The sequence below is a fragment of the Diabrotica virgifera genome, chromosome 5 (genome assembly GCF_917563875.1).
Source record: "Diabrotica virgifera virgifera chromosome 5, PGI_DIABVI_V3a".
Classification (NCBI taxonomy): Eukaryota; Metazoa; Arthropoda; class Insecta; order Coleoptera; family Chrysomelidae; genus Diabrotica; species Diabrotica virgifera.
The window spans coordinates 101,556,434-101,581,807 of NC_065447.1; the positions used below are offsets into that span (position 1 = coordinate 101,556,434).

The 25,374-nt window shown below is 34.4% G+C and overlaps 1 protein-coding gene across 1 annotated transcript; it reads right to left on the reverse strand.

The window, feature by feature from the left end:
- Positions 1 to 4,519: 4,519 nt before the first annotated feature.
- LOC126885420 (uncharacterized) lies at positions 4,520 to 5,302 on the reverse strand. The gene has a single exon (XM_050651990.1). It carries the CDS (start codon positions 5,300 to 5,302, stop codon positions 4,520 to 4,522), a length of 783 nt encoding a protein of 260 aa, XP_050507947.1.
- Between the last annotated feature and the right edge of the window lie 20,072 nt (positions 5,303 to 25,374).

Below are 25,374 nucleotides of genomic sequence, written 5' to 3' on the forward strand. Positions count from 1 at the left end.
GCTTTTGTTTAAGGATAGTGGAGGTGTTTGGCATCAGAAGTAACTAATAAAGTTACCTAGATGATATTATGTGCTTCTATTTTTCATATTAAGCCAACTGCATTCTTTTATTTTATGTGAAATGTGGTCATATTTTCTAATTCTGTAAATCAATCTGCAACAGGAGTTTTGCATTTTCTGTATCCTATTCTTCTCCACCTCCGATAGACATGGCATAAAAATAAAATCACCATAAGCATGATGAGACAGGACAAGGCTCTCACAAAGAATGCAGGTATAATTACACACCACTTGAAGGTACACATATGGTGTTCTAGAAATCTTTTATAAATATATTTTCGGCAAGGTATGACATACCACATGTCAGCGGTTAAGGGTTAAAGTTTGTAAATTTGTATAATTCTATTGAGCTGGCGAAATAAGTGGCTCTCAAATTGCCTACCTCGATCCGTTGTTATGGTTGCTGGCACACCAAACCGAGATATCCATCCCTCAAGGAGCTTCTGCGCAACAACTTCGGCTGTAATTTCCAAGATAGGTATGGCCTCGGGCCATCTCGTGAAACGATCGATGATTGTGAGCAGGTATCGAAAATTCTGATTTGTTGGAAGTGGGCCCACAATGTCGACATTTATGTGTGCGAATCGATCGTCTGGCATTCCTATAGGTGTCACAGGTGTAACAGTGTGACATCCAATTTTGGCATGTTGACATTGGATGCACTCTCGTGACCACTAATTGACTTGGCGATTCATGTTATGCCACACAAAGCGTTCGGAAATCATTCGTAATGTAGCAGCATATCCCGGGTGGGACTGCGTGTGGAACTTCAGGAAAACATCTCTCTGGCACCCAGCTGGCACATAAACTCGTATACGACCATCTTGGACTGAACAATAAATAGGTCGTTGCCTATCTGGTAGAACTATGCGCTGAAGTTGTAACGAGCTTGTTGGATCGTTCAGGATCTGTTAAAGAGCCTCATATGTAGTTTGAACTTCGGATAGCCGGTTATAGTCAATGGTAATGGGTGTTGTGACAGCGTCTACTTCGGGTCGTGAGAGACAATCGTCAACAATATTGGCTGCACCCTGAATGTGTCGAATATCGGTCGAGAATTGTCCAATAAATTCTAGTTGGCGTATCTGTCGTGGAGACTCCCGCTCATGTCGCTGTTGGAAGGCAAACGTTAAAGGCTTGTGGTCAGTATAAATGGTAAACGTCATGCCCTCAAGAAAATGGCGGAAGTGATATATGCCACTGAATATTGAAAGCAGCTCTCGGTCATAAGTGCTATAGTTTCGCTCCGTCTTAGAAAGCTTTCGGGAGAAGAAAGCGATGGGCTGTAGGTGTTCACCTAAAAACTGTGGCAACACACCGCCGATGGCAGAATCTGAGGCATCAACTGACATGTTTAATTGGGCATTCGGTGCTGGGAAAACCAATTCAGTCGACGCGGCCAAGAGTTCTTTGACTTTGGAGAAAGCTGCTGGTGTTAATGTCAGTTCTTGCTGCTTTTTCTTTTGCTGAGATAGTAAGTCCGTTAATGGAATTAATTCGTTCGCAGCATTTGGTAACCAACGTCTGTAGAAATTGAGCATACCCATAAACCGTCGTAGCTGTCGATAAGTCGTAGGTTGTAGAAAGTAGCGAATTGCGCTTACTTTAGCCGGCACTGGACGAACGCCAGTTGGGGAGACCGTGGCACCCAGGAAGTTTACTTCACGTTCACGGAATTTTGATTTATCCTTGTTGATTTGAAGTCCATTTGCTTCCATAATCCGAAGTACTGATGCCAGGTGTTTCTCATTCTCGGTATCAGTCTCCGAGGCAATCAAAATATCGTCGATGTATACATACACATACGAGCATTCTCGAAAAAGGTGATCGAGGTCCCTTTGGAACGTCTGGGCAGCATTTCGCAAACCGAATGGCATTCGAAGGACTCGTAAAGCTTAAAGGGGGTTATTACAGCCGTCTTTTGTACATCCTTCGGGTGGACTGGAATTTGGTAAAAAGCACGTACCAAACCAATACTAGAGAAAATTCTCTTACCATGTAGCTGGTTAGCAAAATCCTGGATGTGCGGTATTGGGCAGCGATCTGGTTTGGTCATGGCATTTAGACGGCGGAAATCTCCACAGGCACGCCATCGTCCATTTGACTTCTGAACCAAGTGAAGCAGACTGGCCCATGACTTTGATGGTCGGATAATGCCTGCCTGCATTAGCTCGTTGAATTCTGCTCGTGCAGCTTGAAAACGGTCTGGTGGAAGCCTTCGTGGTTTAGAAAATACTCGTCTACCTCGAGTCTCAATATAGTGCTGGACCCTTCCAGTATCCTCTGGTATAGTGGCTGTCGGACGATCGTAAGGATGGGCAGTGGATAGGCCTACTTCTGGTACTTTAACACGACGAGACACACAGGTAATACTTCTTGACAAATTTGAGCTTACTAGTCGTTTGTTTCTCATCTCTACACTAATGCCATAGTGAAGGTTTAGTAAAAGTTGTCTCTGTCCATACGTTTGGATGCACGATCCGGTGGCAGAATATAGGCATACAGCGCTGGGCTGAGTCGAAGTGAAGAATTTACGTAGAAGCACACTCAGGTCTGCCCCTGTATTGAAGCGTTTTACATGTCTGCTCATATGGGGACAAGGAAAGAACTAACCATAAAAATACTGGGGGGTCTAAATGGGGCTAGTAGAAGGAACAGACACGCAAATCTTCATGCGAACGACAGCTCATTTGTTGTGCGGTGGCTGGGTCGTAGATTCGTTAAGGGGGGCAGGAGGGTGTTAAGATGACTAAACTACCATAACCAAATACAAAGGGTACTTACTCAGACTAGAGGATCTTTCTACTATTTAAAAAACAGGACGCCGTTCGAAACAAATCCTCTGGTTCATATATGGGTACTTACTAGACATATTCCTTACTTACGGGTACCAAATGGGGAGACATTCATCTTTGATTCCTCTTTGGGTTTATACTGGGCAACATCTTTTCTCAATACTGGCTTCTATGCCATATTATTTTCTTCTGTACTAAAACTTACACAGTTGCATTAGACATTTGGTTAATAATTTTCTCCAAAGGGTTATACAAGGGAAATACATACATTCTCAAAAAACATTTATTTAAAACCTTAAACTTTAATTTTTTTTAAACAAAAATTTTTTAACAGGAAATGATTGACTTTACTACAGGACAAAATATCTACAAATCTTTTACATTAATTCAGTACAAAAAATCTTCAATTTTACATTATTTTTCTTGAATACAACAAAATTTAACTTTGTTTAGCAGTGTATTTCAACACAAGATTTGACGTAGCTGTCAAATGTCAAAGTCACTGTCATTTTATTTTATTTACATGATATGCAAATTTATATTAAAACAAAACAATTTTAAACATCTATCATAGCAAAACAGGACTTTTAAATATTATATTACGGGATTTTTAGATATCAAACTAACAACAAACGTTATTACAAGAAACTTTTCCATTTTGAAAGCGACTATTACATTTTTTAAACTCTTTACCAATAAACTTTAATATATTATCCTCTTGAAATTTAGCAAAATTAGCAAATGTATCATACCTTATTTCAATGTCACAGGGGGTACACAAAACAAAAACAAACGGGGTCATCGACCTGAGGCAGGGGAGGGCATGGCTTCAATCTTAAATTTCAGGACAATGGAACTTGGCGAAATTTGGGGCCTAGTCAGACATCAATGGGAACTTCTACGACAGGAACTGGACATCATAAAACAGGAACAGGACAAAAGACTTCTACACAATGCCGGCTTATAGAACTACGTCATTAAATCATAGGAGTAGTCGATTTTCCATATAAATCCATTATCATGTGTAAAAAAATCTTCCTAGAGCACTCACTACAGATTCAGATCTACGTAGCTTCACAACACGGCCATTCTACACATTACCGGCTAAGGGGCACAAGGGGCTACGCCCTTTTTAAGCGAGTACCAGCGAGGAGCAGATGTTACTCCCTCAGATCTTAAAACTGGACTGAATTGCGCTTCGCTCTGAAGCCACAAACAGCAAAAGTACGACGAAGTACGAGCGATTTTGATCCTTAGGGATGCTTACTTGACAAAAACTCGAGTTACTTTCAGTTGGACTAAACCATTTTTTCAAAAGGGGGTTTCAACTTTTCTTCTAGAAAGTTCATCTACGCATCAGAACTCTGTACTTGTCAGCACTTCTTACAAATTCTGTAATTGCGTACTAAATAAACAGGAATCTTGTAACACATTGAAATGTTGTGCAATACTTCATAGCTGTACACAGGGGCGGCTTGGGATATTTTAATGATATTCAACTTCACAAAATAAATTAAAAAAATGGACATTCTTTTTGGGAATTGGGATATTAAATTAATGTTGGAGTTTTTTCAAACGCTACAGTATCAATAAGGAACTGAAGCTGGGAACACCATCGGTGATGAAGTGGCGGCGTGGTATGTGAGGGGCTGCAGTTACCGCCATTACTGCGCCCTTCGGTCGTTTTTTGTAAAACTGCAGGGTGGTCTACATTTCTTTGCTTGTGCACCAAATCTTCGATGGTAGTAACACTGCTCGTCAGATGATGACTTGGTATTCTTGACCAATTGAATCTGTTGCCGTTCTTCAGCTACAGTTAATCTGTTGGATAAAGCGCTCACTTGGTCATTCAATGCAGTCACTGCTTTGTCTAAGGTAGGGTTTTCGGTAACAGGCATGACTGGAGAACTGGAACATTGGAGGTACTTATCGGCTTTCTTAGCAAGTTCTTCTAGATCTCCATCAAGAACAGATATAACACTTCGAACCGAAGGTGGTACGCGGTCCAACCAAAAATTTTTTAGAACTTGTGTACTAATGCTATCCATGGCCAGAGCTTGCATTCGGTGGAGTAGTTGAGTAGGTTTTAGGTCACCCAGAGTGAGCTCCATTAATCTGTGGATCCTTTCATCTGAGCTAATGCCACACCTTTCGAGAAGGCGAGCTTTCAGTTTTGTATAGGCATTGTCAGCAGTTGGATTCTTTACAATATCCGCCACTTCTATTAATATGTCACTGTTTAAACTAGCAACAGTATGGTCGCACTTGCAGTTGTTAGATGTGATTTTGGCTTGTCGGAACTGCACCTCCAGCCGAAGAAACCATAGTTCCGGTTCATTGCGCCAAAACTCTGGAACTTTTATGTCTACCCGTGCACTTATTGGGTGATAATTGCCTTCGTATGGTGTAGCATTATCGTTTGGCATTGTTTGGTCGTTATCTGTCATAATGTCGTCTTTAAATCATTGTACTTACAGTTTTTTCTCTCGGGGTCACCAATGTGGCTGGCTTGCGGGATGCAAAGTAGTCGGGGCACACTTTAAACTATTTTATTGGTTTATTTACAACAAACTACATACTAAAACAAGTAAGAAAACTATGACAGTTCTTTTCGGAGTTTCTGAATGTGTTCTGACAGATGTCCGTTAATCCGTCTCCTCTTCTTTCCCCAGCTGGTCAACACATATATGGTCGTAGGTTAACTACTGTCAATCTGCCACAAAATCAATTTAAGATTATTTAACCCGGCATCAGACAGTTGGGGTGTGCTACACCCCAACGATACTGAAGCGCCTAAAACATAAGGAAATTTTGCATTTATAGGCCACAGCGGCTAGATAGCTTTCTAATGTATATTCATCTATGCGATGATACATAATTTTTAGACGTCTGTTTAGCTTCAGCAACTATATTTGGATTGAAAGGAATCACACCCCACGAGTCTGATTTGGTACTTTCTGCAGAAAGGTTTTTTTTTTATTATACTCCTATAAATCAGTCAGTATAAGTAAGTGAATAATACTTATTAAATATTTTAACATATTTTTTTATTAGTCTAAGCTAAAATTAATTACGAACGAGAACAAGCAAGTCTTCAGATATTATGGGATGCAGCAGACAGTGACGAATGTATTGACAAGAGTGATTCGGAAGTAAGTGAAGAGATAGACAATGTTAGTGTAAATAGTGACTATCCTGACCAGCTTAAAGATATTGACGTTCTAAATATCATAGACAACTAAACGTAAACAAAATGTTTAAGATTCTTTAACTCTTTCAGTTGCTGGGGTTTGTCACACCCCATCTGCCTGATAGTGGCAGAAAAATTCACCGGTAGGATGCCGGGTTAAATCTAAAAATATAATCTGCCGTATTTATGTAATCTACATTCCATAGAATAAGAAGAAAAACTGTTAAATGGTATGCTTGTTTACTTGAAAAGAGTTCATGACATAATAAATTATACTATTAACTTTTTAAGTCAGTCCATTAGGAATTTTGTACGGAAGTAAACTGAAAGTTCTCGCACAACCTAATACTCAACTTTTCTTGAAGAGTTTCCTTACGGTTTCCTATACTTCATTAAATGATTACTTATAATTATCCACGTTCAAAGTTTATGTGAGAAGAGAAAATTTCAGAAAGTTAAAAAGCTGCCTTCATTCCTCGTTACAACTTTTTTCATAACTTTCGTCTTTAGGTATAAATCAGGATCATAACCTAAAACTTCCATCCCAGGAGAGAAGTAATGAAATATTATGTAAAAGGAGATTGAACTCATTCTTGTTTGCGGCGACGGTATTTTGTTTTATCGTGTTTTATTACAAAGTTTTTTCGTAGAAAATATGTGAACGTTTAAGCCAATTTAAAAATATTAAAAAAACTTTTGTAGCATTTTGTAATACCGTAATTTTTTTCACACATTCGTTAAAAAATTGAAAAATCTAACATAATACATATATTCTTTAGACAAGCGTGGGGGCTAAAAGTAAAAAGTATCTATCCTCAAACCGTTTGTTCAATGAAGACGCTCTCCACGCGTTTCTTTAACGAATGTGTTATGTTTTTCAATTTTTTAGCGAATGTGTTAAATTTTTGTATATTTACTCTGTCTAACAGTCTTTTTTTCGAATAATCCTTCGAGTTTGAATTTTTTAAATTTTTGCTTTTTGGTTGATTTTTTTATAATATTCTTAATTTTAGTCATTCGTAACTAAAGAAAAGCGTTTCTAAATTTTTTTTCAAATGTTTTTATTTTTTACTTTTTAGTGCAATTTTCTTACATTTTTCGAACATTCAAATATATCGTCATGTTTAAAAAAAAAGGATGTATATGATAGACACATTTTTTTACATTTATTTCCACATTTGATACATACATTGTACATTTTCTGTAAGAATTTCTTCATACATTTCTTAAATTAAAATCATTATTTACACCTATTACAGTTTTCGCAGTCTTTCAATCTCTTATAATACTTTAATATTACACGGTGTAGACCCTGTTAATTTCTCGCAATGCAGTCCTTCGATTCACAAGCCGCCTAAAGACGAAATCCCATGACGATGCTGAAGCGCGTGTTGAAGCGAGCTCCAAGTGTCTACCAATTTAAACGTCGTCAAATAGAGATATAATATAATATAGAGTGCTATGTATTAAGAGTATAAGTCAAAAATGAAAATTTTTTATTAGGACTTTTCAGTCTTTTTCACCACTGAGGAAATAACTATTACAACTAAATATGGGCATATACTAGTTCGCTCCGGCGGCCAGGTTTTAATACCCTATAGAAAAGGGGCATAGGTAAATTCACTCTGGCCATATATTTCTTAGAAACGATAGTTTAGAAATGCCTTCACTGGGTACATAATGAATAATAATAATAAATAGCCGGGTCAGCGTATATAGACAATGTTTCCTTCATAAAGCAGGTACTTTGATACATTTTATTAATACAATGTTTAATAAATATTTCTGAAACTTTGTATTTATAAAACTACTTCTTACTTAAAATTATATTAAAATTATAACCATATATGCATCACTAAAGTAGTATGATGTTAGAGCTCATATTCCCTTGTTCAATATTTGATTGGGTTTTTTCCTATAAGAAATTGCAAGGTATACAGGGTGAGGCAAATAAAGGGCCTATTAGAAATATCTCGAGAACTAAAGGCAACAGAATCATGAAAATTGGAATAAAGGGGTTTTGGAGGATGATCTATTAAATGAAAATATTTTCATCTCTGCAACTTCCGGTTATACCGGAAGTTGTTTATAACTTCGTTTTTTTAAATGGGACACCCTGGATATTTTTACATTCTTGGATTCTGTTCAATATCTTCTTTCTTAAAATACGAGGTTTTGTAATATTATACAGGGTATTTTAAAAGATAATTAAGTTTTTTTATTAATTTCGTAGCAAAATTAACACCCTGTAGAATTGTAGTAGTTTGACATCTAAAACTCTACTTACGTTTAAATAATTTTTAATATACTCTACTATTGTTAGGAATCATTAGTATAGCTAAATTTTTAATTTTAGTATACAGGGTTGGTCGAAACTCGGAATGAGTATTTTCTGAGTTTTCTTAAATGGAACACCCTGTATTTTAGTATTGTAATGAAATGATATTTTATGGTACTTTTTTATTTCTTAAGCGTTCCCTATACCTAACTGCTTTAATTTGTGCTTAATTGTTAATCGCACCAACAATCTTAACTACGTAGGTATTTTGATAGCTAAACCATTATTGGTAATTTTAAGGACCAGTCTGGATTAATATGTATTTATTTCTGAAAAATTATTTGGCATTGAGTATTTTCACGGCCAACCTAATAAAATTTTACGTATTTTTTGTTGCAATTACTGTTTAGCTTGAATCACCAATATCTCACAAATTAAAGCAGTTAGGTATAGGGAATGCTTAAGAAATAAAAAAGTACCATAAAATATCAATTCATTACAATACAAAAATACAGGGTGTTCCATTTAAGAAAACTCAGAAAATACTCATTCCGAGTTTAGATCAACCCTGTATACTAAAATTAAAAATTTAGCTATACTAATGATTTTTAACAATAGTAGAGTATATTAAAAATCATGTGAACGTAAGTAGAGTTTTAGATGCCAAACTACTACAATTCTACGGGGTGTGAATGTTGCTACGAAATTAATAAAAAAATGTAATTACGTTTTAAAATACCCTGTATTATATTACAAAACCTCATACTTTAAGAAAGAAGACATCGAAGAGAATCCAAAAATGTAAAAATATACAGGGTGTCCCATTTAAAAAAAATGAAGTTATAAGCAACTTCCGGTATAACCGGAAGTTGCAAAGAAATGAAAATATTTTCCTTTAATAGATCATCCTTCAAAACCCCTTAATTCCAATTTTCATGATTCTGTTGCTTTTAGTTCTCGAGATATTTCTAATAGGCCAGTTTTCTGCCTCACCCTATATACTCCTTTGAAAAGATGGGTAATTAGTAGTCACCTGAAATTTTATGATAAGATTCAGGGGTGGTGCAAATCTCAACATTATTACTTTAGTTACATACGGTTTGAATGTCTTTAGTTTATGATAGAGAAATCTGAAATTAGTGAAATGTTAAGCGAAAAGGGCAAGTCTATGTCATTTATTGACAATTACAAGTATAACTTCCATAAAATACTTGCTAATGACGTTGGCAGTGTGTAGAAAGAAGTTGCAAAGCATTTGTAGAAACTTTATATATTTGTAACAGTATAGTTAAATATATTTATAATCACACCCATGGAAGTTTATAAAAACAGCGTTAAACCGGCAAAAATTCAGTAATGGTGTTAAGCGGCAGGCAATGGACGATTTGTGTGAAAAACCATTGAAATTGATACACAGCGAACTTGTATTTTTGGTAAGCATATTCGTTTTTCAACAAAATAATTTTTTTTCAGTTATTTGAGAAAAAAAAAAACGCCCGAAAACGTGTTTTTTGTCGAAAAATAAACATTTTTACTCGAGAAAAAAACTCAAAAATTATTAACTCAGTTAAAAAAACTCTCTAGAATAAAAGTTCCTTAGAATTAGTAAATTTATCTATTTCTGGACTTATTTCAAATGTGTGTTTTCTCACCCATGAGAAGGGGTGGCTTTCACCCCTCAAGTAAAAGCAACCAACGGCATAAGTACAACTTTGAAGTGGAGGGTAAGTAGAACCTGAATCCAGATTTTCAAGCAAATCCGTCGTAACGAGTAAAATTACACTTTAAAACGGTCATTTATTGAGCTAAATCTAAATAATCTAATTGCACTGTCTCATATTATTTATTTATATAAATATGTAACAACCAATGTTTTATAAAAATATTATTTCTATATAAAGTACAAAAGTCAAAGTACCAATTTTTCCGATATTAATTTTCCTAGAACTTAAAAGATAAATACTCAATCCGCTTAACTATGGGAGCGAACTAGGTTATGGTTTTCGGAGCGAACTAGTATGTAATTAAGAGGGTTTTTTGACCTTGGGAGCGACCTAGTGTGCTCCGCTAAATATCAAAATGGTGACTAAATATGATTAATAAATTAGTAATTAACTATTTTACTTTCTACTTTGCTATTACCTTATTAATTATATAATTCAAAATATAGAAGAATCCCGAAAAATCTTTTTTATGACTTATACTCTTAGTACATAGCACGTTATGTACGTTAATACATATTATGTATTATAGTGAAAGAGAAAGGAGTGCAGTTACCACCCTTCAAGACCTTAAAATTAAGTAATATTTATTTGTGATTAAATGGGTAAAAGCATAATAATATGTCACCAAGAATAAAGGTACTCAAAAAGGTATACCCCGCCAGTGGTGGCGGTAAAAATATTAATAGGTTGATTAATTCACACAATGATAAAAATTAAAACAAAACGTCATTAGACCATAAAATTACCACACTGATCGCACTCGCGGTTGCCCAGTTGAAGGGTTTTGCTTGATGGTCTGTTTTTCTTTGAAGTACCGACAACCCATGGAACCAGGCAAGCTACTCCACGTTCACCATAAATAACCGTAAATAAGGGATTTGCTATTTGTTCAAGGATAGTAAATCACAAAATTTTGAGAGAAATTTCTCTATTTCACGTTGCGTTGAAACCAGTCTTCAGTTTTATCTTTTTCTGTTACATTTTTCTATTTCACTCAGAATGTCGCGCCACGTTCCGTGAGAATTCTTTTTAATGCTCGCACTCGACTCAATGCAACGTACTAAGCCTGCCCTTCCGCAAACACTTTCGGGACCCAGTTAATTCTTTCGGGTCTAAACAATTAACATAAAAAGTGAAATTATGTATAGTTTAAGTATTTTCCATTAAAGTCGTTTTTTTAAACAATTAATAAACATAAAATTTTTTTTATTGATTATTCGTTTTTTCTTTCCGCGAATGCATGTGACTGCAAATTTTCATTAATTTGCATTGAAGGAAAGGTAGTCAAATTAACGTCTAAAAATTTGACCCAAACGATTGAACTAAAGGAAAGCGTTTAAAAAAATAGGTAAAGCCATATGCCACAAATTCATATTGAAAAGAAAGTAGAATAGGCCATAGGCCAAGTAGAGCCATCAAGGCTGGCCCTGCTGTCTCTGCTCGGTGCGAGCTCGGTACGGATATATGTGTGTCATGGCCGTTAAAATGATAATGGGTGAGTATGTAGCGTGTATAGCCAGCCAATACCAACCGTGATAGTGAATGCGAATATAAATGTGAGAATAACAGGATACCTACAACATCAGAAAGTCAAGCGGTGGGAATTAAGGGATAATGTTTTGGCAGAATTTTTAGGAGTAGAGTACTAAAGTAAAAAGATACAATAAATGCCTCGTGGGAAGCTAAGAGCAGAGTTCTAGTACGATGTGTGAGAGGAAGAGCTAAGAAAAACATCTAAGAAAGAGCCCACAGGAGAAAAAAGTTTGGTAGTAAAACGATAAAATAAAAAGCAAGGTTAGGAAGTAGAAAGTGGCTAGAAAGAGTTATGACAAGTCTAAACGAGAGAAACATAAGGAAACATACAAGGTAGCAATCAGGAAAGCAATGCACGATAGGGCTACTCCGAACAAAAGATCGTCTGCAAAGCCGCATGAAGAGTTGAAAATACCCAACGGGATGAATATGTTAAGCAGCATTGCTACAGAACGGACAAGGGCAAGAAGAGTGTTCCGAAGGAAGATCTGATGTTTAAATAAAGAAAAGATGGTATAAATACTTTATAAACTTCCTTAAAGAAGTACAACAAAGGAGAGACAAACCATGCATGACCCCACTAGTGAAAATGTAATACGGGGATAAAGAGGGAGGTTGTCGAGGCTTTACAACAGATAAACAATGGTAAGTCAGCAGAACCTGAAGGAATACCGGTCTAGGTTTAGAAGGTTATAGACAAGGAAGGAGTTGATGTGTGTTGATTGCAAATGATGAGTAGGTTAGATGAGAAAGAAATAATGCTCAATTCATGGAGGAAGAACTTAGTGGTTCTACCGTATAACGAAAAAGAGGATATTGAGTTATTAACGGAGACAATAAAAATTGGAAGAAAACTATAGAGCGAAAGTTAAGAAGAAAGATATCGATATAAGAAGAGCAGTTTGATTTTATGTCATAATGGAAACAACGAATGCCTTGTTCACTTTGAGACAGTTAATATTGCGAAAAGGAAAGAGACCTACATTTGGGATTTATAATATGAAACAAAATGGTTTCCTGAGAAGTAGGTAAGATCTGTGCAGGATTTGACAACATTGACAAAAAGGTTGAATATTTTAACATACTATTAATTAAACTTTTGGTGTTCATGCCCCTTATAAAATATGTCGAGTAACAAAAACTTAAGCTCCTTTGTTAATAGATGATATTAAACTTTTGCAAAAACAGAGATCAAAGGCGTTGCAAAAATTTAAAAAGGTAAGGATCAGGAAGACAGAGATAATCATAAACTACTAAGAAATGAAGTTATAAACTTAGCCATAATTGCCAAAATAACTACTTAGAAAATATATGTTATGAAAAAAATTTAAAAAAACCCGAAATGAAATAAAAAAATTTAAATGTTCGAACTAATAAAAACTACGATCTTCCCCTTAAATTAGCTGACCCCGAAGCTATCAATAAGTATTTTGTACAATATTTGTCCAAAGTTTCTAATAAGGATAAAAATAACGTACAGTCTTACAATAGTAACAAATTTAAAAATAATCTAAATTTCGCTTTTTCGCTCACCTCACTGAATAGCATCAACTTGGCATTGCATTCCATTAAAACACACTCTTGCGGAGTAGCTAACATATCAGCTAAAATGCTTCAACTTTCCCCTGTACCCCTTTCATAGATATTTATATTATTCATATAGTAAATTCTTGTATAGAAAAATCAAATTTTTCCTATTTATGGAAAATAGCTATATTGGTAAACAATTAGCCAAAAACAACAATCCTCAGACTTTCTCTGATTTAAGAATTATAAGTATACTCCCAGCCCTTTCCAAGGTGTTGGAAAAGATGATCAAATGTACCGTTACTTTACAAACAATAAAATGCTGTCTGACAAACAATGTGGATTACGTACAAACTATAGCACAGCTACTGCTTTGGTAACGGTTATGGATGAGATCCTAAGAGCATCTGATAAAGCCTCGTTCCTTTAGATTTTTCCAAAGCGTTTGATACCGTAAATCATGAGTTGTTATGTTCAAAATTGCGATACTATGGGTTTGATGCAGAGTCTCTAAACCTAATACAATATTTTTTATTAAATAAAACAAAAAAAATATATTTTTTTAACATGGCTTCGGCAGTTTGCCATACAGCCAGTAAAAAAAATATATGTAGATATCTAACAATGATCTTCCCCAATATCTTCCCCAATTAATATTCTTTGACGTGTACACCAAGGGTCAATCCTTTCTCCATTATTATTTTTAATTTACACTACTGGTATTATTAATTCTTCAAAATACTGCAACATAGTTGCTTACGCTGACGACACTCAATTGTACCTTAGTTTTGACAAAGAAGATTTATTTAATGTTTTGGATAAAATTAATTCTGATCTTGAAATAATCAAAGAACTCTCTGACGAACACAACTTAAAACTTACTTAATTCCACCAAATCAAAACTATTATGTATCGCAAATAAAGTCCACCATCAACTTATAAAAAACAATTCAAACATAAAAAACGACCATGTTGGTTTACCATTCACAGCCTCAGCTAGAAGTCTAGGAATTATATTTGACGAAAATCTAAGATTTTAGGAACATATCAAAAATAATAACAAAAAAGTTTTTTCATCATTGAAACTCATTTTTATGAATCGTCACATTTTAAATAAGGACTAAAAAAAGCTTCTTTGCGAGAGCCTTATCCTGTCTTATTACTCTTATGGTGATTTTATTTTTATGCCATGTCTATTGGAAGTGTAGGAAAATAGGATACAGAAAATACAAAACCTCTGTTGTAGATTGATTTACAGAATTAGAAAATATGACCACACTTCACATAAAATAAAAAAATGCGGTTGGCTTAATATGAAAAATAGTAGCACATAATATCATCTAATAGGTAACTTTATTCACAAGTTAATTCTGATGCCAAATACCTCCACTATCCTTAACCCGCGAGTAGTCGCGCGGTGAGACAGAATCTCAATTTTTATCCTTTTTCGCGATAAATTGATGAAAAATTTTTCAATTTTGAAAAAATTTCGTAGGTACCTCGAGGAAGGGTGTAGTAATGCGTAGGAATTATTTTTCTCCTTCTTCTTTTTGTGGAATTTATGGCTTTGTGGAGAGCCAATTAGCTTTAACCCTCGAGTAGTCGCGCCGTTAGATATAATCTCACATTTCATCCTTTTTCGTAATATGTACAGTAAAATTTGTCAGTAACGGCCACTAAAAATGAAAGAACTATTTGCCGATATAGAAAGGTGAACGGTATTGCCAGTTTTTGTAGTCTACATATACCTAATTGGTTTGGGAAATTTTTAAACTGACCGTTAGGACAGGTGGCCGATGTTGGCAGGTGGCCGTTAACACAGGTTTTTTTAATAAAATCCTTAGAAATATATATTTTCAATATAAAAAGTAGATAAAAATAGTACAAAATAAAAATTTGTTTTAAATTCGTATTTTGAGATAGAATCTCACACGCGACTATCGACGTTACAGAAGTGAGCGCGACTACTCCCGGGTTAAACAAAATCTCGTCCGAAGAAAGGAAATTCATATGCGAGCCGTGAAATTGAAAAACACTTTCACAATGACCAACATAGATCGGCTTGGTTCCAAAGAAGTTTTGCCTACAACGCAGTAAAGCTGTATAATTCAATTCCTAATAATATTAAACGATATTCAATTATTAATAAATTCAAGTATAAATTTCGTTTATATCTTTTTGATAAGCAATAACATTGCTTAACGGAGAAGAGTTTGAACCTTCGTACCGTTAACATCGTATCGAAGACGAGCTAGGTAGTTATCAAAAAGCAATTAACAGAAAATGTATCGTTTCAACAAGTAAATATAAATAAAAGTTTATTTATATACAAGTTCAGTTTTTGTGACAGTGGTACATAACAAAAAAGCAGTAAGTGATATATGGCATATTATCGACTTTTCACGTAAATTTTTGAAATAATAAATATTTTATTGTATTATAATATACAATAATTGTATATACCAGTAACATTTTAAACACATTTTCAATTTTATTGCGATTTATACTGACAAAACTGGAGTCGGTTTTCTCAATAGGGGGACAGGGCCCCACTCACAATTGCGGGTGATACCTGTCCTTCTAAAATGATATCCACCGAAGCAAGCATGGATCAACAATCTCAACAAAACCAAATTTCACCGAAAAGCTACTCAGCAGTGACAAATCAATTTAAATTTCCGTCTAGACAGCTAGCACTAGTCTTTAGTTCAATCGAAAATACTCCACTTCATGACTACCTAATCCCTCTTGGTAACATTATTCAACCTAAAAATATCATTTTCGCCTCCCGCCTTTCCAACAACCGAGTTTGCATTTATCTTGCGAACAAAAATATCCTAGATGAGTTTTTAGATAAGCATGGCCAAATCACTATCCGAGGAGAACTTTTAAAGGCTAGACGACTTATAACACCTGCCGAAAGAATTGTTATGTCACAAGTATGCCCGTCCATTCCACACTATGTCCTTGAAAAAGAACTGCAAAAAAACGGTCTACATCTTGTATCTCCCATAATATTTCTAAAAATCGGTGCAAATCTTCCCGAGTATAGCCATATCCTAAGCTTTCGACGGCAAGTATATGTTAACCCTCACAATTTAACCATCCCAAGCGCCGTAACAATAGCATTCGAAAACACAAACTACACAATATTCATTTCTCAAGATGGAAACGTCTGCTTCAAATGCAAAAAACCAGGACACGTGGCAGCAGTCTGCACCGAACCTAAAAATATATCTGCGACACAACAAACTCCACAAAGTTCTATAACTTCAAAGACTACAACTGTAGCCTATTCGGCTGCAGAAACAGTAACATCATCAATTCCTACGCAAACCCTTACCAGTACAAATAACCAACCTGAAACGTCTGAATCTAATCAAGCTCCAACCACATCATCACACCAAAGTACCTTTTCACAACATACTGAGTCAAAATTTCCAAATGTAAATACAGAAGTGACCGAAAACAAAGAAACTCATTTAAAACGCTCTATAAATGAAGTCGCCTCTCCAGAAACCGATATTGCACTTCAAAAAAACCCATTTGTAGTATCAAAACCTACAGCAACTCGAAAGAAACCAAAGACATCTAAACTTGAAGAAACAACGCATTCGAATGTATCCATTTTTAGCATGTTACATCCAGCCAAAACCTTTATCAATAATCACGAACCACCATTTCCGCTAAACTGTGATCAATTATTCATCCTCCTAGAGAGCATAGCTGGCTTATCGAACCCCATAATCAAAATCAATGACTTCACTTCTGATTTGAGAGGTCTCAGTGACATGTTAAAGAAAATCCGTCCCTACTTAAAAGAAAGATCAATAAAAACAAGGCTGACCAACTTGAATAAAAAAATACTTGCTCATCTTGGAGAGGTGAGCTCCGGATTAGAAAGTGATGCATCACAGTCATCATAGATTAGCAGCTGGTTTCTATCTATTGTTATATTCTCCTTTTTACTTTCAACGAACTATTTGCTCTGAATCGTGCCCTAAAACATGCAAACCTCTTAAATATTTCTGTTTCTCACCGACTCGCCCAACTCTCTCCTTGCAATACAGCATCTGTATCCTAAAAGTCCTTTAGAGAAACTAATAAAAACTGGACTACAAATTGCACAAGAAACCAACACGACTCCGAAATTTATATGGATCCCATCACATATAGGAATTATCGGCAATGAAGAGGCAGACAGAAGTACTCGTAAAGCAGCAATCAAGTGCGGAATCTGAATTAGTGCGCAAGTGTGTATGTAGTGATATCAAAACGTTTTTTTTTTTACAAAAAGTGATTGGTCATTTGAGGGTCCAAAATATCAAAGTGAACGTTCAATAAACAATCTACCAAACACCCTACCAGCTTTATCAGGAGAAAACTGTCCAGTGAAAGACTTACTATCTAATCTAAATCAATATTTTTGTACCAAATCTAGCTATTTGTTATTTGTTAAAAATCATTGTTAACCTTTGTTTATCTAGTAATGCCGCTAATAACCTGTTGGTGGATGCGGTAACTTTTCTTTAATAAAAAAAAAAAAAAAAAAAAAAAACATTGCTTAACAATAATGTTGTGCATTAAGCTGCACGGACATGTTTTGGTTGGGCTGTTTTGAAAGAACTATTTTTCTAAATGATAAGTTTGAAAAAAATATTTTCTTTTTGAAGTTACATTTCTTTTTAATTAGTTAGCTTAGGTTTGTTTTTAGATTAATAGTAAAAAACTTCGGGGATTAACATTTCGTTAAGTAAGGGTAGCTTAGCTAGACTTCGCAAGATGTTATCCCAATGGGGTTTAACTTTTTTGCTTTTGTTTTATATTTTTCAATGTGCTTTAGTAGGTTTATTTGTTTTATATACCAAATGAATAAAAAAGTATATTCTTATTATTATCCAGATTTAGTCATACGACTCACACTCTCTAAGGGGAAAATTGATTTATCCCAGATATCTACGGTGTCAAAACGATTGAGCTCTCGTGATACTCTTTCCGTGTTATCGAGCCCTAGGTGACTTGGTATGCTAAAGTATCCGCCAAAAATGTTCGTACACATCTGGCCGTCGCAAGTATTACAGCTTTCTGCATGCTCTTATAAAGGTGTTCATTTAGACCCAGCTTTTTTATGTTTTCGAGGAGGTTCTTCGGAATGACTCCAGCAGTAGACGTAATAATAGGTATCGTCTGGGTACTTTGCATTCTCCATTGTCTTCGTATTTGAATTTCCAGGTATCTGTACTTGGCGATCGTTTCAGTAAATTTAGTTCGTAGATTATTATTGTTAGGTATCGCCACATCAATTAGTGTTGTTTGTGTTGTTAATTTATTAACTAGTACGCGATCTGGTCTATTATGTGCCACTATTTGATCTGTGAGTACAGTGCGGTCCCAGTATAGCTTGTAGTTGTCATTCTCAAGCATATTCTAAGGGACTTATTGATAATATGTGAGATGGTGCATGCCTTTCCTCTGACTATATCCAAAGTACGGCACTTGTCTAGACCGAACTGCATACTAATATCATTAGAGAATGTTTCTACAGTTTTTAGCATCTGTTCTAGGTGTTCCCGAGTGGAAGCCATTAATTTGTAATCATCCATATGCAACAGATGATTGAGCTTCGCTACCACAGTATTATTGTTTTTAATGGTAAAACCTGAGTCAGTGGAGTTTAAGAGCTGGGAAAGGGGTTCAAAGCTAAACAGAACCACAATGGACTTAAAGAGTCTCCTTGAAACAGTCCCCGATTGATTGCGTTATGCGTTGATTACACCAGGTATTTGGAGGTGAATTTTAGTCTTCCGATCTGTCATTATATGCCTTAAAAAGGTCACTATGTTATCATCTACTTTGTATATCGTTAACCCTTAAACGCCCAACCTTTTTTAGGTTCCATGTACGCCCAAGGGTGGGTAAAAAATGTCCACCTCGAAAATAGCTAATATATTTATTGATAGTTGTTGAAAATGGATTAAACTTAAGAATCTTATGCTTAATAAACACAGCATCTTCTAAAATATTAATATAAACAATTTACAAACCTTACAACAAAATTACAATGTACATCAAAATTAACATACCAGTAATTCAGATTTGTCGATTTTCTCCATATTCTTTCTTTCAGCCTCCCCATTGGCGGATAATTATGTAGATTATGTAATTATACATCGATAATTATATGGATTATCTTCTAGAAACCTTTAGTAACCAGTTTTGCCAAGGGTGTACTTTTTATGCCCATCCATATTTAACTCAAGATGCTGCTTTGATTTTCAAAAATATTGGGAGAACCAAATTAACATTCGATAATTGGCTGTCTCTTTAACAGTAAATAATTAAAAAAAAAATTTAAACACGTAATAAATATGTTACAAGGGAATACGCATTAGGTGGACATTTTTTACCCACCCTTGGGCGTTTAAGGGATAATATATATATAAGCCATTCATGCGGCACTGAATCAAATTCCTTTTTGTAGTCTATAAAGGCACTAAAGAGGTTCCTTTTTTGGTGAATGTCTGGTTAAAAATGACTGCGTCGATGATAAATTGTTTTTTGCAACCCATGCGCATCCTTTCTGTTGAGACTCTATGATATTGTCTAGAGCACAGTGTTGGTAAATACGTCGGGTTACACATGATATGGCCAATGGAAGACAAGTAATTGGGAGTTACTTAGCTGAATCTTGAGTCTTATTTTGATCCTTCGGTATTAAATAAGTGGTTCCCTGAATTAGAAATGAGAGCATTTCGTGCGGATTAGAAATAACATGATTAATTAATGTTAATAAGCACTCATGAATACTCCAAAACTTTTTAAGCCAGAAGTTCTGAACACCGTCTGGTCCAGGAGATTTCCAGTTTTAAAGATGTATGATGATATTTGAGACTTCTTCGGTGGTGAATGGTTCGTAGTTAGCCAAAACGTAGTGTTAACTCTTGTTCGTTGTGTCTTCAATCCATCCAGCATCGTTGTTAAGAGCAGCTGGTGTGGAAAGTTGATTTCCTCAAAACTCATGAATTTCTTCTTGGCTTGGGTAAGATTTATTATTATTATTATTATACAGATTTAGCCATACGGCTCACACTCCCTCTGGGGAAAAATTTATTCATCCCAGATACCTAAGGTAACAAAAGGATTGAGCTCTGGTGGCACTCTTTCCGTGTTATCGGGCCCTAGGTGACTTGGTATGCAAGTGTATCTCCCAAAAATTATTGTATACTATTATTATTATTTATAAAAATGGAAAGTCCCCCACTTTATGGCAAACTTAACTTACCTTTTTTGGTTTTAAGACCTACTCTTCACAAAACAATAGATCTCATAACGCTCGAGTTATGCAAATTTAGCATAATTTCCTCCCCTACTATTAGTCGTATATTGCTCTAAATTGCAAAAATTATAAAACACTAGGTTGACACTTAGGTTGACACTTCACAAAATATCTCATATTGTTCGTTCGCTATAACTTTTTCCATGCGTCACGATTCATTTTCAAACAAACAAAACAAGTCAAAGCATAAAGTGAAACGAACGTCGATGTGTATACATTTTGTATGCTGTATACAATATACTACACACATGGGCGTACGTCTCACTTTATGTTTTGACTTGTAGTGCAGTCACTGAAGGTGGATATGAGCTATTACCTCCGATTTCGTTGAACCTTTATCGATTTGCATGAAAATTGGTGAGTGCTTAGAGGGTATCTCAGAAAGCAAAGCTGACATGGTGTAAACCTGCGTTTTTACCCTGGGAATGGATGTCACCTCTTCTCGGGAGTTCAAATTATTTTCTTAAAAACAATTCCATATTTCGACAGAGGGGCAAATTCTGAGCAAAATTTGTTATATAAAGTTATTAAAATTAATCAAAAATTTTTGAGTTATTAGAGACCAAAGATTTTAATTTTTTGTTAGAAAAATTCTTGTTTTTAGCCGATCTTTTATAAATAACTCAAAAACTATAAATTGTTTCAAAAAAATTATTATTACCAAAATTGAAGATAACAAAAAACGAAATAAACTCCTTATAGCTTAGTCGGGATAGCATTTGACCTTGCATTAGGAGCTGCCCCAAATTTTATTTTTCTAATATTTAGGGAGGGTCAATATTAGTACAAATTTAAAATCTCGACTGAATTCCACCGTTGCGTTAGCCGCCATCTTGATTTTAAACGAGAACCGTTTTTGCTCAATCTCTCCGCTATTTTCAATTTTATGACAAAAAGTGTGGAAACTGAAATTGTTGAAAATGCGATTTTCTATAATCTCATATATTATAATTTTTTTCGTGCGGTCGATATTTTCCGAGTTATGAGGGGAAAATAGTGACAGTTGTAACATAATTATTGAATTATTAAATTATCTCGTTTATTATTAGTTTTACAACAAATATATACCTACCTATACAAAAATGAAGACAATTAAAATTTGTACAATTTTGATGCCGTACATTTTTTTGATAAAATCAATATTTAAGGTACTACGTATGTGGTAAAGGTGCGAGCGTAAGACCTGATTGATTTTGTAGCAATTGTTTTTGTTCAATATCTCCGCCATTTTCAACTTTTCGACAAAAAGTGTAAGAACTGAAATTGATGCAATTACGATTTACTACAATTTTTCGAGAGAACCAGTGGCGGGTCTACAAGGGGGGAAATGGGAAAATTCCCCCCAACAGGGTCCAAAATTTAAAAAAAAATTGATGAAACATCACGATATATTAGCTGACATAAAACTTAAAATATCGACAGACAAATTCAACCAATAAAACCCGCTAGTTAATAAAATTAAGTGAACTTAATGCATATGTCTTTTTATGTCTTTTATATGTTTAGTTTGGTTGATGTTTTATTGGAAGTTTCAAAAATTGTATAAAATATAATTCTCTTTATTTTTGTTTATGTACAATTATCTCGTAAAATTAATAATAATAAATGAGACAATTCAATAATTATGCTTCCCCTCCCTTTCCATTATTTTCCCCCTTAACTCGGAGAATATTGATCGTATAAAAAAATTGTGCCAAAAAAATTGTAGGAAATTGCATTTCCAACAATTTTCTTTCCCACCATTTATGTCGAAAGTTGAAAATGGCGGAGATATTAAGCAACAACAGTTCTCATTTAAAATCAATATGGCGGCTAATGCAACCGCGGAATTCAGTCGAGATTTTAAATTTACACTACTATCCATCTCTCCTAAAGGATAGAATTATCAAATTTGGGGCAGCTCGGAAACAAAATTCAATTCAATAATTATGCTCCCCCCACCACTTTTTACTATTTTCCCATGTAACTCGGAAAATATCAACCGCATGAAAAAAATTGTTAAAAAGAAATTTGTAGGAAATTATATTTTGAACAATTTTAGTTAAAAATGGCGTAGATATTGAACAAAATCAATTGCTATAAAATCAATCCGGTCTTACGCTCGCGCAATTACCGCATACGTACTACCTTAAATATTAATTTTAGCAAAAAACTGAAGGAGATGAAAATTGTGTAGAATTTAATTCTCTTCATTTTTGTATAGGTATATATTTCTTGAAAAACTAATAATAAACGAGATAATTCAATAATTCAATAATTATGCTCCAACTCTCACTATTTTCCCCTCATAACTCGGAAAATATCGACCGCACAAAAAAAATTATAATAAATGAAATTATAGAAAATCGCATTTTCAACAATTTCAGTTTATACACTTCTTGTCAAAAAATTGAAAATGGCAGAGATATTGAGCAAAAACGGTTCTCGTTTAAAATCAAGATGGCGGCTAACGCAACGGTGGAATTCAGTCGAGATTTTAAATTTATACTAATATTGACCCTCCCTAAAGATTAGAAAAACAAAATTTGGGGCAGCTCCTAATGCAAGGTTAGGCCTGTTATTCGTCTAACCCGACTGGACTATTAAGAGGAAACAGTACCGATCAACAGGTAGCGAAAACGCGTTCCAAGCTTGAGGCTGTAATTTTGAATATTTTTTCGAGATATTTGGCACACGTATTCGTAATATAATAAAGAATGGCGGTACAGAGCCCAATTTGAAAAATATATTATTATGTAACAATTACTCTGTAATTAAATACAATATTAAAAAAAACGAGCCTCTACCGCCATTAAGAAGAACAAAAAAATACACTTTTTTCAAATAAACTTTTTTATCCGATGCCTAGATTTTGTGTCATTTTGGAACTACTAATAGGTCTGGATCCCGCATATGAAAAAACAGTTGATTAATAGCAAGCTGAAAATTTGTTAATGGCTTAAGAGTCTAGTCGGATAAACTTTGATATATGGGAACACTGGAACAGGGGCAGTTTTAATTGTGGAACAGGTTAAAAATTTGGAGCGGCCAGACCACGAAAACCGCACATTTATTTTGTCCGACAGAACAGACTTAAACTCTCCGAACAGAGATTAAACTCTCATGCAAAAATCAGACTGCTCTTTATCACCTGTCATAATTCCTGTCATTTGACATATTCTACATGTTCCACTCATTAAAACGCCCATTTGGTGATAAATAGCAGTCGGATTTTTGCATGAGAGTTTAATCTCTGTTCGGAGAGTTTAAGTCTGTTCTATCGGACAAAATACATGTGCCGCTTTCGTGGTCTGACCGTTCCAAATTTTTAACCTGTTCCACAATTAAAACTTCCCCTGTTCCAGTGTTCCCATATATCAAAGTTTGTCCGACTAGACACCCTTAAGCCATTAACAAATTTTCAGCTTGCTATTAATCAACTTTTTTTTCATACGCGGGATCCAGACCTATAATGAAATAAAAAATTTTAGTAGTTCCATAATGACACAAAATCTAGGCATCGGATAAAAAAGTTTATTTGAAGAAAGTGTATTTTTTTGTTCTTCTTAATGGAGGTACAGGCTCGTTTTTTTAATATTGTATTTAATTACAGAGTAATTTCCCCATATTAATATATTTTTTTAAATTGGGCTCTGTAATGCCATTCTTTATTATATTACGAATACGTGTGCCAAATTTCTCGAAAAAATATTCAAAATTACAGCCGCAATCTTGGAACGCGTTTTTGCTACCTGTTGATCGCTACTGTATCACCTTAATATAAAAACCTTTTAAGGTTAACTAAAAGTGAGTTATAGAATTGAATGTAAATTTTTTTCGGCCTGTACCCAAATCTTAGTATTTAAGCTTAAATAACAGGAAAATGGTGCATTTTATAACACAAACTTATTAAACATTTGTCAAATTACTTAAAAATATCTATCAAATAAGCCCTCGAGAAAGTTGACAGCATTAAAATTTCTCCTCAAAAATTTTTCAAAATTTATCTTTTAAAAATTTTTCTAAAAAATGTTGTACATTTTTTTTTAAATAACTCCTTTAGTTTTTAAGATATCAGAATCATTTAAAAGCCGTTTGAAAGTTAATTCTAAGGGCTATTAAACCTCGGTAAATTTTATATTTTAGACCCCTTAATTTTTGTAAAGATAAAAGGTTAAATGGCCCCAGTTACTTGGTTTTCGCAGCAAAATTTAAGCTTTAAACATTTCTGTCTCGGTTATTTTTTTATTCTACAGAAATAGTAAAACAGGTAGAATAATAAATACAGAAAAATCTAAAATTTGGTTATTTTTGATTTTTTACGTATATTGAATATTTTTGGAGTTATTATCAAAAGAAAATTAAAATTACGATAATTTTAAAAATTCTGACTTTTTTTTAAATCATAACTTTTTTTCAAAAATGTGCATTCTAAACCGGTCAAAATTGTTAAAATCATTACTTATACTTATACAGAGAAATTCTCTTGTAATAATTACTATAAATTTAAATTTTTGTAGAAGTGGCGTATGTACAATTTTTCACTTTTTCCTAGAAAATTCGAAAGGGTTGTCTTATTTTCATCATACCTTGCTTATTTTTGTTGCTGTTAACTTCTGGAGCTCATTTGATAGGTATTTCGAAGCACGTTGACAAGTGCTTAGAAGGTGTATTTTATGAAATGCATCGTTTTCTTGTTATTTAAGCTTGAATACCTAGATTTGAGTACTAATCGAAAAAAATATACATTCAGTTACCAATAACTCACTTTGAATTAACATTAGTTGAGTTCTTTAAATGAGGAGTGTATTCAATTTGTTATTATCTTCAATTTTTGCAATAACAACGTTTTTACTTTTTTTGAAAAAGCTTATAGTTTTTGAGTTATACGTGAAAAACAGCTTTAAAACGTGCATTTTTTTACGAAAAAATAAAATTTTGGTCTTTAATAA